The 15,603-nt window shown below is 50.5% G+C and overlaps 1 protein-coding gene across 3 annotated transcripts in view; it reads left to right on the plus strand.

Annotated features, from left to right (window-relative positions):
• The window catches only part of C2CD2L (C2CD2 like), a 47,760-nt gene that overhangs the window by 13,450 nt on the left and 18,707 nt on the right, over positions 1 to 15,603 (plus strand). For 2 of the 3 annotated variants that reach the window (XM_006119718.5, XM_089773392.1), the window contains exons 5-11: positions 1,506 to 1,622; positions 4,361 to 4,475; positions 4,682 to 4,805; positions 5,774 to 5,838; positions 6,507 to 6,634; positions 8,079 to 8,250; positions 9,294 to 9,395. In XM_006119718.5, coding sequence (XP_006119780.2) covers positions 1,506 to 1,622; positions 4,361 to 4,475; positions 4,682 to 4,805; positions 5,774 to 5,838; positions 6,507 to 6,634; positions 8,079 to 8,250; positions 9,294 to 9,395 — 823 coding nt within the window. The remainder of the gene's footprint in view (positions 1 to 1,505; positions 1,623 to 4,360; positions 4,476 to 4,681; positions 4,806 to 5,773; positions 5,839 to 6,506; positions 6,635 to 8,078; positions 8,251 to 9,293; positions 9,396 to 15,603) is intronic. The other variant, XM_006119719.5, reaches the window with a different exon arrangement.

Consider the following 15,603-nt stretch of genomic DNA (forward strand, 5'->3'; position numbering starts at 1 on the left):
GGGGTGCTGCTGGGTTGGACCAGTAGCGCCCAGAGCGGCGCTGCGGGACCAACCGGCAGCGCCCCAGCTGCTCTGCCACAGGCGTCCGGAGAAAAGCCTAGTCTGCTGAGGGGGCGGGGGGGCGTACTAGCTGCGCCCCCCACCCCCACCCCAGCAGACCAGGAAGACACGGGCGGCGGACCGAGACGCACCGCGGTCCCGCCACCTGGGTCCTCCGCGGCTTTGCTCCCAGTCTCCCTGGTCTGCTGGAGACCAGCAGACCAGGGAGACGGGGAGCAAAGCCTCTGAGGACGCCGGCAGCGGGACAGCCGCGGGGCGTCTGGGCTGTCCCACTGCCGGCTTCCCCCGCGGCTTTGCAAAGCCTCGGGGAAGCCGGCAGTGGAGCAGTCCAGGCGCGCCTGGGCTGCCTCGCTGCCCGAGCCCCCCCACAGCTTTGCAAAGCCGCGGGGAAGCCGGCAGCGGAGCAGTCCAGGCGCGCCTGGGCTGCCTCGCTGCCCGAGCCCGTCCCCCCCCACCCCCCGCGGCTTAAAGCAACTCTTAAAGCAACTTAAAGCCGTGGGGGGAGGGGAGGGCTCGGGCAGCCCAGGCGCCCCTGGGCTGCCCAAGCCCCTCCGCGGCTTTGCTCTGCGTCTTCCTGGTCTGCAGACCAGGGAGACGCAGAGAAAGCCCCAGAGTACACGGGCGGCAGGACCGCGAGGTCCTGCAGTCCGTGTACTCTGGGGCAGCCCCGTTCGTAACTGCGGATCTGACATAAGTCGGGGACTACCTGTATTTAATTGATTGAATGGTGGGATTTTTCACTCTTGAGCTAGCATTGGTGCATTACTATCTGTGGCTGAGACAGTAGAAACACTAATGTAGATAAAGTGCTAGCAGCTACTACTGCTTTAGCTGCTCTCTCAGAGCAGGAGTTCTCCTCTATATTGCTCCCAGTGTGCAGCTGCTACAGTAGGAGTGCTCCCAAAAAAAGTGAGCCCACAATATTTTCCATTTAATGAAGTGGATTCTGGCACAGATGTGCCCCTCTATGACATGTCCTATTGAATCTCTCCAATTCCACAAGACTGACTTGTATATTGATCACCTTGCTCCCTGTCTTCTGCTTTCTGATTGAGTGTAGCAACCCAGCTGCTGTCTCCCTTCTGCCTCCCACGCTCTGTAATGACTGTTGTCAGGGTTTGGTGTCAACACAACTCTTGGGGCGATTGCAGGCAATTCACTGTAAAGCAGTTGCTTTTAACCATTGTGTCAGCATGGCTGTGTGCACGTACACGGCATAGAAGATGCACTTTGGACATAAGCTGATTGATCCCTTTTTATGCTGTCTAGAAGGAATGCAAAATAAACTCAAGGAATAGGTTGAGTATGACCCTATGGTGCCAATCTAATGGCTCTGATGAGAAAGCAGGGCATCAAATTGTCTTCTAAGGAGGAAACTGTCCTAGTAACTTGGCTTGTGGTTTATTTATTTGTTTTGTTGGTTTTCATTTTGGTTTGCTGGGAAGAAGAATGATGGGAAAGTGGATCTGTCCACCATTAAGGACCTGATTGAGGACTCAATTGTCAGCACCCAGCCTGCCATGATGGTGAATCTGAAGGCATGCGCTGCTGGTAGCAGTGTGGTAAGGCTCCCCTCATATTCAATGTAATTAGCCTGTGGAAGTCATTGCAACAAGAGATTACTGAGGCTGAGAGCATGACAAGAATAAAAAAGCATTAAATGTATTTGGGGAGGTTAATACTCTGAATTATGCTGCTGGCATTAAAACTACACAGCTGTGAACTCATTTTTCAGGACATAAAATGGCCGTTACCTAACAGAAATTAACAGGAATTAGAAAAAAAATGTCCCTTTGTGTTAAATCCATAACTGTCTGTAGTAGGCTTTTCCAACCTTCTTCTGGAACAGTAGGTGCTGGCCACCTTGAGATGGGAAATCTGACTAGATAAGAACATTGGGCTGATGTGGGCTGGCAGTCCTCTTAATCTTCCATGTATGCCTTGAAAGCATTGATCATCGGCAGGCTCACAGGTATCCATTCGAGTGCTCAAGGAACAGTGGAAATAGAGTCTGGGTTGAAGAGTACGGGCTGGATATGAAGAGGAGGTGGCACAGAAACAGTAATTTACTAGCTAATAGGATGTCTGACTTATTTCACCCCCACTCCCTGTTGGCAGAGTTGACTTCACTCCTGAGGGAATTCTGCACCAAAAACTAAAATGATGTGCACAATACAGATTAAGCTTCCCAAATTCAGGACTCTGGTCTGGCAAGGCCATGGATGTTGCTGAACCAAAGAGCCCAAGGAGCAGGAGCCAGACTGGAGAACTTAGGGTCTGTGGAATCCCAGCTGGGCCAGCAGTCGCTGGGCTGGGGAACTGCACATCAATGGGGCCAAGTGGTATCACCCTTCCTCCCCCCTTCCACCCCTGGCATCAGTGTGGTTATATGGGTGGAGCGCCCTTAGTGGGGGGTGGCGGTGTCCGGAGAATCCCGGAGACCTCCCTGTGGAGGGGATGGGCAGTCCTGACTGCGAAACCCCCAGTGTATCGGGGCCAAGAAGAAGCTTGGGTGCTCCGGCTGGGGAACTCTGGCAGTGGGGCCTGGTGGCCAAGTAGCCAGGGCTGGAAGGGGAATCCTTGGCAGCAGAAGGGCTGGCCTAGAGGCCCCAGCCAGGAAACCCCCCAGCAGCAGTATCTTGGGCCGCCTGGGGCTGGGGAACCCCAAGAAACCCCTGGAGGTAGCGGGTGCTGGCGGTGGCCAGGCAGTCCTGACTGGGAAACCCCTGGTGGCAGTGGGGCCAGGTACCCAGGGCTGGGGAACCCCTGGTGCAGAGGGTGGGCAGCAGGATGGAGAGCCTCAACCAGGTCAGCTTTAGCGGGGGAGCCTCAGCCTGGGGAGCCCCAGAGAGATGAGCTGGCAGCAGGGCAGCCAGCAGGGGAGCACTGACCTCCCTTGATCTGACAAACTCCCTGGTCTAGGACAACTCAGGTCTTGAGGGTGCCGGATCAGAGAGATCCAACCTGTATTTTAAAATTCTGCAAATGTTGTCAATAAATACATGTATCTCCAGCATAGCAGTGGGTAGCACAGGCCACTGGTGCGTTGAGGTGAGAGATCACCCTGAAGCTCTGCCTCTCCTAGTTCAGGGGTTCAGTAGCCAGACTGCACCTGAAACAATGCAAGGGCTGGGCCTGCCCCCCAAAAATCCCAGAGCCGTGACCCTCTGCTCCAGCTACACCAGGTGAGGGGGGCAGGCTCAGCCTGCGGGATAAAAGTGTGGGGGAATCAGGTGTGGGGTGAGAGGTTTCTGTGTGGGGCAATCTGGGTCAGATGACTCGGTGGGAGATCTGGATGCACAGGGGCTCATTGAACAGTTCTCCGTGCAGGGGACATGGGATGCTGCCGGAGTCCAGATGGCAGTGGTTGGGGCTCAGCGAGAGGGAGGTCTGGGTATGGGGAGATGGGGCTGGGTGTGTGGTTCTGTGGAGAGTCCAGGTGCTGGGGAGAGAGGGTCTTGCTGGGGTGGGTGCAGTTGGTTGGGGATCAGCGGGGTAGGGCCTGGGGGTGGACAGCTTGTTGAAGAAGTCCAGATTTAGGGAGGTAGGACTCATCAGGTGAGTGTTTAAAGGAGCCCCAGCTGCTGAGGGGATGCTGCATGCCGGACTCCCACTTCCTCCTGAGATTCGCCTGTCCCCTGTTTTTCTCCATCTCCTCCTCCTCCACTTCCCCATGACCCATTCTACGTCTACTTCCTTCCCTACTGAATCTTTCTCTCACCCCTTGTCTTATTTCCTCACCCCCCCCTTGCCCAGTCCTACATGGGCTCTCACTGTTGCACAGAAAACAAGAATGCTCCCAGCACACAGAAGGTGCAAACAGTTGGCGCTTGGGCCCAGGTGGCAGTGATGAGCTGCACAGTCAGCAAAGCCCAGGGAAGGCACAGGAATTCTGTGGGGGGAAGAGGGGAGGTCAGGGAGTGGTCCTGCAGGTGCACAGTCACACAGGATCCTCCCAGGAGTCAGACTTTTTTCCTGTGTCCAGCATCTGAAGCAATGGTGCTCCCATAGTCACTGCCCTGCAAATACTCCTCCACAGGATGTGGCACCAGCTCAGGTTCCTGAGTGGCTCCTCTGCTGTATTCGTGCCAGATATCACAAGCTGGCGCAGGACAATCAGGGATGCATATCCTACTCTGTAGCACTGATTTGGGTTTGCAGCTTCCTTCTTTTTCCCCTCTCTTAATTTTTCTGTCTGACCTCCTGTGCCCCCTTACTTCAGTCTGTTGATTGTGAAAAGGAGTTAGTGGGAGTGTTTCAGTGGGGCATCATTAATCTGTCTTCTTCCTTTCTTCCTTAGCTGCCCTGTGACAAACCATCCCATGAATCTCCGTCCAATATAGTAGCGCCTGTGGTGTCCAAGTTGCTCCTCCGGCAGATACAGGTCCTCAATTTGGGCTGGGAGGAGGAAGGAGGTAAGAAGGAAGAAACCAGTCAACCTTCTGGAGAAGTGTAAATATGTTTGACTTAGAGGGGCAAAAGACACTTAGTTCTGATGCTCTTCAGGGTTTGGGCAGGAGGGGTGTGAGCATGTCGAGCAATATCCTGACAATTAACTTGCTAGAACTCAGACGCTCTTGTCCTTATTTCCATTTTCTCTGATCTGTTTTCCCTACCTCAGGATGTGGGAAGCTGTGCTGCGTAGCGGAGCTAGACAGCCCGCTGCAGCAGAAATGGACAAAATTAGCAAGAGCAAGCATCTCCAGCTCTGCAACAGAGGTTGAGTGGAATGAAGAGCTTATGTTGTAAGGAGCCGGTGTTGGCTTTTTTGACTAAGGGATGGTTGGAGCCAGTGAGCCAGGCCTCTGGGGTTTGTTCTGGATGGGTATATTTCAGATGTCAACTAGCTAGATGCAAATGCCTTTGTACTCGTAGAAGTCGGTGTTTGTATGCCTGCTCTTTCTATCTGAGTTCCCATACACTTCTCATAGTGCAGCCCAATCCAGATGATAACTCTACATTTCACTTCTACTTTGTAGCGCTGCTGTGCTCATCCCCATGAGTCCTTTGCAGCTGTGTGAGTGCACTGCTTGTTTTGAGCAGGAGCTCTCTTCTGTCATTGCCCACAAAAAAGCATGCAGTAAATTCTGGGCCTTGTGAAGGAGTTGAGGCGGGTGAGGAATAGAGTCAGTCAGAGGAAAGGAGTTCTTGGAAGCTTTTTGGCATGTGCCAAGCACCCGGGTTCCCTCCTGATTTACCCCACGCAGAGGCTCAGAACTACTGCACACAGAGCTGCCCTGGCCCCAGCAACGAGCTACCATGGCTGGGGAAAGGCTCTCTCTCAAGTTCGCCTCCTGCCATATTTGGAAGAGAGGCACCCCTCACACAGCCCAGCTCAACCCAGCGTCCCTGGAGCTGCTGCAGTGAGAGAGGGTAGTGCTCCCTCAGGGGAGCCTGCACCCAAGTCCCCTTACTCTGGCCACAGCCTTCACCCTTGCATCCAAATCATCTGTCTCAGTCCTGAGCCCTCTCATGCTCCCAAACATCTTAGCCTCGTCCCAAACCCCTTACCATATGCTGAACCCCTCAGTCCCACCTGCACCGCAGATTATCCATGTACAGAACAAATTTTGCTATGTGCACCAATGTGGGAGTGATATGTTGCACATTATCTTCATATTGGTACACATAATGAAATTCATTCTGCATATGGAAACACAAACAGAAAAAGGAAACACTGCTGAGCACCAATCCCCTGTTTTTATCTTGGCAGGGAGCTGGGGCCACGAAGTAAAGAGCTGAAGCTGAGAGTACTGGGGAACAGCAGTGATGGGGAGAGTGAGTATGATCAGCCATCAATGAGACTCAGTATGGCTACAAATCACAGGATACAAGAGATTCATTCCTGGTATTGCATCAGCCCTGAGATCTTTACAAATAAAAGGGTCGTGATATCCTCTCCTTGGAAAAGACTGATCAGTTCACAAGAACCACATGTTGAAAACAGTGTAATGCCACAACGTTTGGGGTTGCACATTCTGCTGGGAATATACAACCAACCCAAACTGTAGCTTCAACTTTATGAAAAACACTTTCTATAGTTCTCAGGTTTGACATCTTCAGCCCTAGATTTTGGGCCAGATAGTTTCTCTTATTCACTTTTCTGTTGACCAGAAACCACCAAGCCATTGCTAATTTTGGCTGAAAGGAGGGGGGGGGGATTCATGATACTTGATGTCAGGTGAGCATTACAGAGAGCATTTGGATTTCAGTTGAGTTGCACCAAGCTATGTGCGAGTTGCCAGACCTCAGTTTGAAGGAACTTGCAAAACTGTCCCATATCTTCACAGAATGAGATGATGCTAATTTGATTTGTGGCTCATGAACATCAGGCCCTGTTCAGTACTTGAGCTACTGCAACTCTGAGGCTGCCTTGTGGGAGCATAGAGCTAGGCCCCAAAGGCAAAAGAGAGGGGTCTAGGCTGAGTGTGTTCTCCCTGTTGCAGATGTATTGCTGGGACATACCTCTGTTTCACTTGACTCCTGTGGCAAACAGCCATGTGGGAGACTGCTGTATTCCCTGACCCCAGGAGCTGGGCAGCTCCTGAAACCTGCGGCTACCCTCTCATTGGAGGTAAGCATATGGTCTATGAAGAGCTATGAAGTGTCTGACAGGGATGTATTGGTTAGATGATACTCCCATTTCACAAGGAACTGGATTGACACAGTGGCAGCAAACAAAGCATCTAGAGCAGGGGTGTCCAAACTTTTTTCAAAGAGGGCCAGATTTGATGAAGTGAACATGCGTGAGGGCCGACCATTTTGCCTGACATTCTTTGAACCATTAAAATTAAATGCAAATTAACTATTTTATGCAAAGTTTATTGCAAACGGCAAACGACATAACACCAACTATACATGTTGTGTCCAAATATATTTATAACTGATTTAGACCAACTGACATTAACTGAGATTTTACAATGTATTCATCTCAATTGAAAAAAAAACTTGCCTACACTAATGTGAAGGGTGAAACTGAGATCTGGACTGCAGTACATACGCTAGGTCTGGTTCAAAGGCAGTCCCTGATCTCAGCAGCTGCGGAGTCCGTCCCTGCACTCTCAGCCCCAAGGTAGAGGGCTTGCAGGGTCAGAGGCGGGCGGAGAGCGTAGGGCACGCTGGCCTCACGGCGGCCCGGGGGCAGGGCGAACCCGTAGCCAAGCAGGGGAGCGGGGCTGCGGACATGCCCTACATGGTGGACTTTAGGACCGCAGCGGCCGCCATGGACGGCGGCGGCACAGCCGGAAGCGGCGCCAGTCAGAGGAGCGCCGGGGAGCCAGGAGAGGGGGAGGAAGCGGGGGCTGTCCCTGCACTCTCAGCCCCAAAGCGGAGTGCAGGGGCAGGGTTTGGGACCGCGGCGGCGGCGGCGGTGGCCCGAAGCGGCGCGCTGAGCGCGCCAGTTAAAAAAAGCACCGGGGAGCCGGGAGAAGCGGGGGGCCGTATTAAATCCGACCGCGGGCCGCATTTGGCCCGCGGGCCGGACTTTGGACATGCCTGATCTAGAGTGAAGAATGGTATTACCTTGCCCCTTAATCTCTAGCTTCCTGACAGCTGACTGAAGGAGCATTGGTAATGGATACTGGTGGCTGGCGTTCCTGGTTATAGGAAAGTGTCATTATAGCAAAGGGCTTATGTCTTCCTGGCCAATGAAGCCACTTCCAAAGCTATTGATAGTGATGTCATGGCCTTCGATGCACACCAGTGGGATCTTGGCTCACTCTCTGAGTTAGACAAAAACCAATGACTGCAAGTTGCTTGTGTGACTGGGATGAAAGAGAAGATGCCACTTCTCACGGTGTGTGGGTGGGAAATGGGGAGTGAGCTGTGCTTCCCTGTTAGCAAACCGAGAACAGTCTAAAGCTCTAAGGTCCTAGATTGCTGCTCTGAGCAAGCTTATGTGCTGAGGCCTCTTCCCATGGGCATTCTGAGTGGAAGTCAGAACTTTTTACAGCCTTTCTCACCTGATATCACCAGAGGTAGACTGTCCATGACTTATTTGCATCCTGTTCTCTTTGAAGCTGCTCTATCAAGAGTCTTCTTTGTCCCCGAGCCCCCAGTATGCTGCTTCACTGCGCACCAGCATCACCCCCACCAAAAAAATTGAAATGGACCGGACCATCATGCCTGATGGCACCATTGTGACCACTGTCACCACCGTCCAGTCCAGGCCCAAGTTGGACTGTAAGCTGGGTAAGGACTGATTAGAACATTGCACAGGGACAGCTATCTTATACTTTTCTGGTGGCTGCTTTACAAATTTGAAGTAACTCTTGTCTTGCCAGACCGAGCTAAATGCCAGAGCTGTTATATCCAACAATCCCTGCGTTATGCTCCTTTTTACAGTAGGTAAGAAGGGTTACTGTCACATCAAAGATGGAGATGGTGGTGTTAGCACTGCTGTTTCACTTCCTAGAAGCTGTTTAAGAACCTAAGAGCAGCCATATTGGGTGAGGCCAAAGGTCCATCTAGTCCAAAATCCTGTCTTCTGCCTGGCCAATGCCAGGTGTTTCAGAATGAAGGAAAATGTACAGGACAGTTAATCATCAAGTGATCCATCCCCAACTTTTGGCAAATGGAAGCGAGGGACACTTGAGGAATCTCACTGGACTCTTAGAGAACCCTGTTGGCATTTTGCTGTTGACCATACTTGATACAAGCAGTCTGGAGATGTGGGTTTCAATCCCTGCTCTGTTTTTTGGCTTTTGATACCACTTTGGCCAAGTCACTTCCCCCTTTCTGCTTCATCTTCCTTATAGTAAAATGGGTATAACATTGAACTTGTGTTTGGGCTGTTAATTTGTTACCACAAAGCACTAAATATTATTTGACAGACCCAAATCCTCTTCCATCCTGCTGTGGGATGGTAAGAATCCCTTTGTTTGGCACATTTCTTGGATGGGGCTCTAGATCGGGTGAAGAGGAGATTTGCAGTTTGCTTCCTTGGTATCACTGTTAAAAAATATGTTAAGGGATGGGTTGGGGAGAAATAGGGTATAGTAGGTTCAGTGTCTGGGCCTTCCACATAATGCATTTGCCTCTTCTGTGGTGGAGATCACCCTTCTCAATGCGTATTTTGGTAAGCAAGTCCTGCTGCATGTAAGTGGTCCAATGGAATTAGACAAAGAGTTCATCTCCCTGTTTCTGTCTGAGGAAATGGTGAGAGAATTTCATCCTCCTCAAAATGCAGGTGACTTCAGTGAGTGACTTTGTGCCTCTTTCCTTTTTGAGTCTAGATTCACCTTCAAGGTCTCCATCCAAAGTGGAAGTGACAGAGAAGAAGACGACAAGGCTTTCAGAGAGCAGCTGTCCCAGCAGTGCCTCACTCTGCAGCAGTTGTAAGTGCACAGGAAATTGAGCTCTTCATCCAGAGCAAAGGAGCACCCTTTTCCTTCACAGTGAAAAGCTGGGAATTGAGTTAGTAAGGCTCATAAGCAGTGACCAAATGTAGCTCATTCTCATAACCACACTATACTCACTGCAGGAGGAGGCCTCTATGATTCTATGAATCATAGAACCATGGAGCTGAAAGAGACCTCAGGAGTCATCAAGTCCAGCCCCCTGCTCTAGGCAGGACCAATCCCAACTAGATGAACCAAGCCAGGGATTTGTTAAGCTGAGACTTAAACACCTCTTGGGATGGAGACTCCACTCCTTCCCTAGGTAACCCATTCCAGTGCTTCACCACCCTCCTAGTGAAATAGTTTTTCCTAATATCCAACCTGGACCTCTCCCACCACGACTTGAGACCATTGCTCCTTGTTCTGCCATCTGTCGCTACTGAGAACAGCCTCTCTCCATCCTTTTTGGAACCTCCCTTCAGGAAGTTGAAGGCTGCTATCAAATCCCCCCTCATTCTTCGCTTCTGCAGACTACACAGACCCAACTCCCTCAGCCTTTCCTCATAGGTCATGTGCTCCAGCCCCCTAATCATTTTGGTTTCCCCCTACTGGACCCTCTCCAGTACATCCATATCCTTTTTGTATTGGGGGGCCCAGAACTGGACACAATACTCCAGATGTGGCCTCACCAGAGCCGAATAAAGGGGAATAATCACATCCCTGGATCTGCTGGCAATGCTCCTCTTAATGCAACCTAATATGCCATTAGCCTTCTTGGCTACAAGGGACACTGTTGACTCATATCCAGCTTCTCATCCACTGTAACCCCCAGGTCCTTTTCTGCAGAACTACTACTTAGCTGGTTGGTCCCCACCCTGTAACAATGCTTGGGATTCTTCCGTCCCAAGTGTAGAACTCTGCACTTGTCCTTGTTGAACCTCATCAGATTTCTTGTGGCCCAATCTTCCAGTTTGTCTAAGTCACTCTGGACTCTATCCCTGCCCTCCAGCGTATCTACCTCTTCCCCCTAGCTTAGTGTCATCTGCAAACTTGCTGAGGGTGCAATCCATCCCCTCATCCAGGTCATTAATAAAGATATTGAACAAAACCGGTCCTAGAACTGAACCTTGGGGCACTCCGCTAGAAACCGACCGCCATCCTGACATCAAGCCGTTATCACTACCCGCTGGCCCGACCTTCTGACCAGCTTTCTATCCAACTTACCGTCCATTTATCCAATGCACAGTCCCTTAACTTGCTGGCAAGAGTATTGTGGGAGACCGTATCAAAAGCCTTGCTAAAGTCAAGGTATATCACATCCACTGACTTTCCCATGTCCACAGAGCCAGTTACCTCATCATAGAAGCTAATTCGATTGGTCAGGCACGACTTGCCCTTTGCGAATCCATGCTGACTATTCCTGATCACTTTCCTCTCCTCCAAGTGCCTCAAAATGGATTCTTTAAGGATCTCTTCCATGATTTTTCCAGGAACCGAGATAAGACTGACCGGCCGATAGTTCCCTGGATCGTCCTTCTTGACTTTTTTGAAGATGGGCACTACGTTTGCCTTTTTCCAATCATCCGGGATCTCTCCCGACCTCCACGAATTTTCAAAGATAATGGCCAAAGGCTCCTCAGTGACATTTGCCAATTCCCTCAGTACCCCCGGATGCATTAAGTCCGGACCCATGGATTTGTGTACGTTTAGCTTTTCTAAATAGTTCCTAACATGTTCTTTACCCACCAAGGGCTGTCCATCTTCATCCCATCTTGCGTTACTTAGCACATTAGTCCAGGAGCCCACCTTGTCCATGAATACAGAGGCAAAGAAAGCATTGAGTACTTCAGCTTTCCCCACATCATCTGTCACTAGGTTACCTCCTTCATCCATTAGGGGCCGCACACCCTCTCTGATCACCTTCTTCTTGTTAACATGCCTGTAGAAACCTTTCTTGTTATCCTTCACATCCTTAGCCAGTCGCAATTCCATTTACGCCTTTGCCTTCCTGATAACCCCCCGGCATTCTCGAGCTATATGTTTATAGCTGTCCCTGGTCATTTGTCCAAGTTTCCACTTTTTGTAAGCTCCCTTTTTGTGCTTAAGTTCACCAAGAATTTCCCTTGTAAGCCAATCCAGTCTCCTATCATGTTTGCCTCTCTTGCTACGCGTCAGGATGGTTTCTTTCTGTGCCTTCAATAAGGCTTCTTAAAAATACTGCCAGCTGTCCTGGACTCCTTTCCCCTTCATGTTAGTATCCCAGGTGATTCTGCCCATCAGGTCTCTGAGGGAGTCAAAATCTGCTTTTCTGAATTCCAAGGTGTGTATTTTACTACTCTCTTTTCTTCCTTTGTTCAGGATCCTGAAATCTACCATCTCATGATCACTGCTTCCCAGGTTGTCACCCACCTCTGCTTCCCCTATTAGTTCCTCCCTGTTTGTGAGCAGAAGGTCAAGCTGCGCACGGCCCCTGGTCAGATCCTTTAGCACTTGTGTCAAGAAGTTATCCCCAACATTCTCCAAAAACTTCCTGAATTGCCTGTGTACTGCCGTATTGGTCTCCCAACAGATGTCAGGGTGATTAAAGTCCCCCACGAGAACCAGGGCCTGCGATCTGGAAGCTTCTCTCAGTTGTCTGAAGAAAGCCTCATCTACCTCATCCACCTGATTCGGAGGCCTGTAGTAGACACCAACCACAACCTCACTGCTGTTGTTTGCACCTCTAAACTTAACCCATAGACTCTCAACAGGTTTTTGTCCCTCTATATACTAGAGTTCAGAGCAATCGTAGTGCTCTCTTATGTATAGTGCAAGTCCTCCTCCTTTTCTCCCCTGCCTGTTCTTCCTGAACAGTCTATACCCTTCCATGGCAGCGCTCTAGTCATGCGAGTCATCCTACCAAGTCTCTGTTACCCCAATTAAATCATATTTCTTGGACTGGGCCAGGGCCTCCAGTTCTTCCTGTTTGTTGCCCAGGCTTCTCGCATTAGTGTACAAACACCTCAGATAACCAGTTGATCGCGATATCTTCTCCATTCGAATTGGGGTTCTCCTTTCTTGCTCGTTCCTCTTTGCATTCCTTCCCAATATCCAACTTTCCCACTCCCCTCAGGGTTTTGGTCACTGTCCCCCAACAAACCTAGTTTAAAGTCCTCCTCACTAGGTTTGCAAGCCTGCCCGCGAAGATGCTCCTTCCTCTCTTGGTTAGGTGGATCCCATCTCTTCCTAACAATCCTTGTGCCCGGAACAGAGTTCCATGGTCGAAGAAACCAAAGCCCTCTCTGCGATACCACCTGCGCAACCTCGCATTTACTTCCTCAATTCGACGATCTCTGCCCAGTCCTTTGCCTTCAACAGGGAGGATGGACGAGAATACCACTTGCGCTCCGAATTCTTGGGTCCTTCTTCCCAGCGCTACATAATCCGCAGTAACCCGCTCAAGGTCATTCTTGGCTATATCGTTAGTTCCCACGTGGAGAAGCAGGAAGGGGTAGCTATCCGAAGGTTTGATCCGTTTGGTAAGCCTCTCAGTCACATCCTGAATTCGAGCTCCTGGTAAGCAGCACACCTCTCTTAATCACAGCATGATTAAAATGTTCCCATATGGTTCTACATTCCAAACCTAGAACTCTTCATAATAATTTAAGCAAATTGTCTGCGTTACTGAACTGGGCAAAGTGGATTAGTTAAAAACCCAACCTTTTACTCCTTGTCAGTTGTTGGCTGTGTGTGTGCGCGCGCGGTTGGTGAGCACTCTGCACAGATAGCTGACACAGCAGACCTTTGATCACACCCCCAAAAACATACAGACTGTGTTGTGTAGCAAAGGCATTCAGGCTTATTGTTGACAAGTATGGTTCTAGTATTCCCATAGAGTCTACAGGACAACAATGGACCAGCTTAGCGAATGGCAGCACTTGCCTTTCCGCCCTCGTCTAGACAAAGACACCCATTCTGAGACACCTTTTCATACATCATGCAAATAAGTTATGTATTATGCCCTTCTGGTATGGTTAGTTACCACCCTTTACCTTGTACATATTGGTTTGATCAAAGCATCTCTATTCATCACACTGTCATCCTGAACTGCGATTTAAGAGGCCTGGTACCATTTTCACAGAGTGCATTTACACCATCTCTTGATATTGGGGTGTTCTAGCAGCAAACTTGTGGAATATGCTTGTACATTAATACTTAGTGCCCAGGAGTTTTTGTATTTTGTCAATACTTTCCATATTGCTACCAGGTTCTGTGAACTTGCAAACAGGCATGTTTTGTAACAGGGCCTGACTTTTGCTCATAGCTTGACTCTCTTACAAACTTTGCTTTATCTCCAGAGGGCCTAACATTAGTTCAGGCTTTACACCAGGCCTCGTGTCTCAGGCTCTATTTCTATGGCACTCACTGCTTTCCTTCCACACCTCCAGGTCCCCTTCCATCCATCTTGCATGTCTGTAAGGCAGCTCATCCCAAAGTGGTTTTTGGGTTGTATATATGGTTGGGATGTAAGCGACTAATCAACTAGTCCAGTGTTTCTCAACCTTTTTTTTTTTTTTTTTTTTTGCTCATGGCCCCCTTCTGAGCCTCGTTTACCTCTGTGGCCCCCCTCATAGCTGCTGTTAGCTGGAAAAAAGGTACATAATTTACCTAATGTTCTATTTTTTTCCATGTGGCCCCCTAGAGGTAGGGTGGACCCCTGGGGAGCCATATGGCCCATGGTTGAGAACCACTGGACTAGTTGACTATTTGATAAGCAAAAGCTTATTCAGTAGTCGTCACACTAGTCAACTAGTTGCTTCCCCCCCCCCCCCCCCCCGCCTTGCTGCCTCTAACAGAAAGAGGCAGCAAGGGGAGGGGTAGAGGAGTTGGTGCTGGTGGGAGCTGGATTAAAAGCCGTTTCGCTCCAGCTCCGTGGGAGGGGGGGCAGAGGCGCAGCGGCAGTGTTCCACTTTTGAACTGTACAAGAGCCCCCTCTGGGGCTCTTGTACATTTCAAAGCAGAAGCGCTACATGGAGCCCGGGATCAGCAGGGGATTCTATGCAGCATTTCAGTCTTTGAAATACAGGCAGTCCCTGACTTACGCGGATCTGACTTATGTCGGATCTGCACTTACGAACGGGGCTTTCTCGCCCCGGAGTTCGCAGGCAGCGGTCCGCCACCTCGACCTCCGGGGCGAGAAAAGCTGCTCCCGGTGCCCCTGGTCTGCTGGGGACCGTCTCCAGCAGACCAGGGGCACTGGGAGCAAAGCCGCGGCGGGTCCCGCGCCAGAGCAAAGCCTCAGAGGCGCGGCACCCCGCCGCTGTGGTTTTGCTCCCCGTGTCCCTGGTCTGCTGGGGGGGGGGGGGGTGCAGCTAGTGTGGCCCCCCCCCCCCCCCCCCAGCAGACCAGGCTTTTGTTGTGGACCCTGGGGCAGAGCAGCTGGGGCGCTGCCAGTTGGTCCCGCAGCGCCGCTCTGGGCGCTACTGGACCAACCGGCAGCACCCCAGCTGCTCTGCCCCAGGCGTCCTGATTCAGCCGCTGCTGAAACTGACCAGTGCTGACTACAGGAAGCCCGAGGCAGAGTTGCTCTGCCCCAGGCTTCCTGGAATCAGCCGCTGATCAGTTTCAGCAGCAGCTGACTTGGAGACTTGGGGTTCTTAAGTTGAATCTGTATGTAAGTCAGAAGTGGCGGTCTGTTTCAGCAGCGGCTGAATCTGGACGCCAGTTCCGATTTACATACAGATTCAACTTAAGAACAAACCTACAGTCCCTATCTTGTACGTAACCCGGGGACTGCCTGTACACAAGAGCCCTGCTGAGGCTATGGTACATTTCAAAGGCGGAATGCCAAAAGGCACTTCTGCCTTTGAAATGTAGCAACAGCCAGGCGGAAGCACCCTTATCGACTGATTGCAATTCCATCGACTATTTGATTAATCTAATTTTAACATCTCTAATATTCAGATTGTGTCTCACCTCTGAAGTAGACTATTCCAGTTGTTTCACAGTGTACAGCAAATCCTCATAATGGATTAGGACAGGGAGTGAAGCAGGATCTCATCTGTCTGAGTCTGTATGGAGGCTAAGTGAAATTACCAGAGTCAGTAATTTGTTCAAGGGGTGTAAAAAGTGGTTTTTAAAGGTAACCATGTAACCGCTAATCATCTTAGCAGTTACTCAGTTACATATGCCGTGGGCTCTGCAGTATGAAGCTTAGCTCCCAGCG

The sequence above is a fragment of the Pelodiscus sinensis genome, chromosome 25 (genome assembly GCF_052426305.1).
Source record: "Pelodiscus sinensis isolate ZL-2025 chromosome 25, ASM5242630v1, whole genome shotgun sequence".
Classification (NCBI taxonomy): domain Eukaryota; kingdom Metazoa; phylum Chordata; order Testudines; family Trionychidae; genus Pelodiscus; species Pelodiscus sinensis.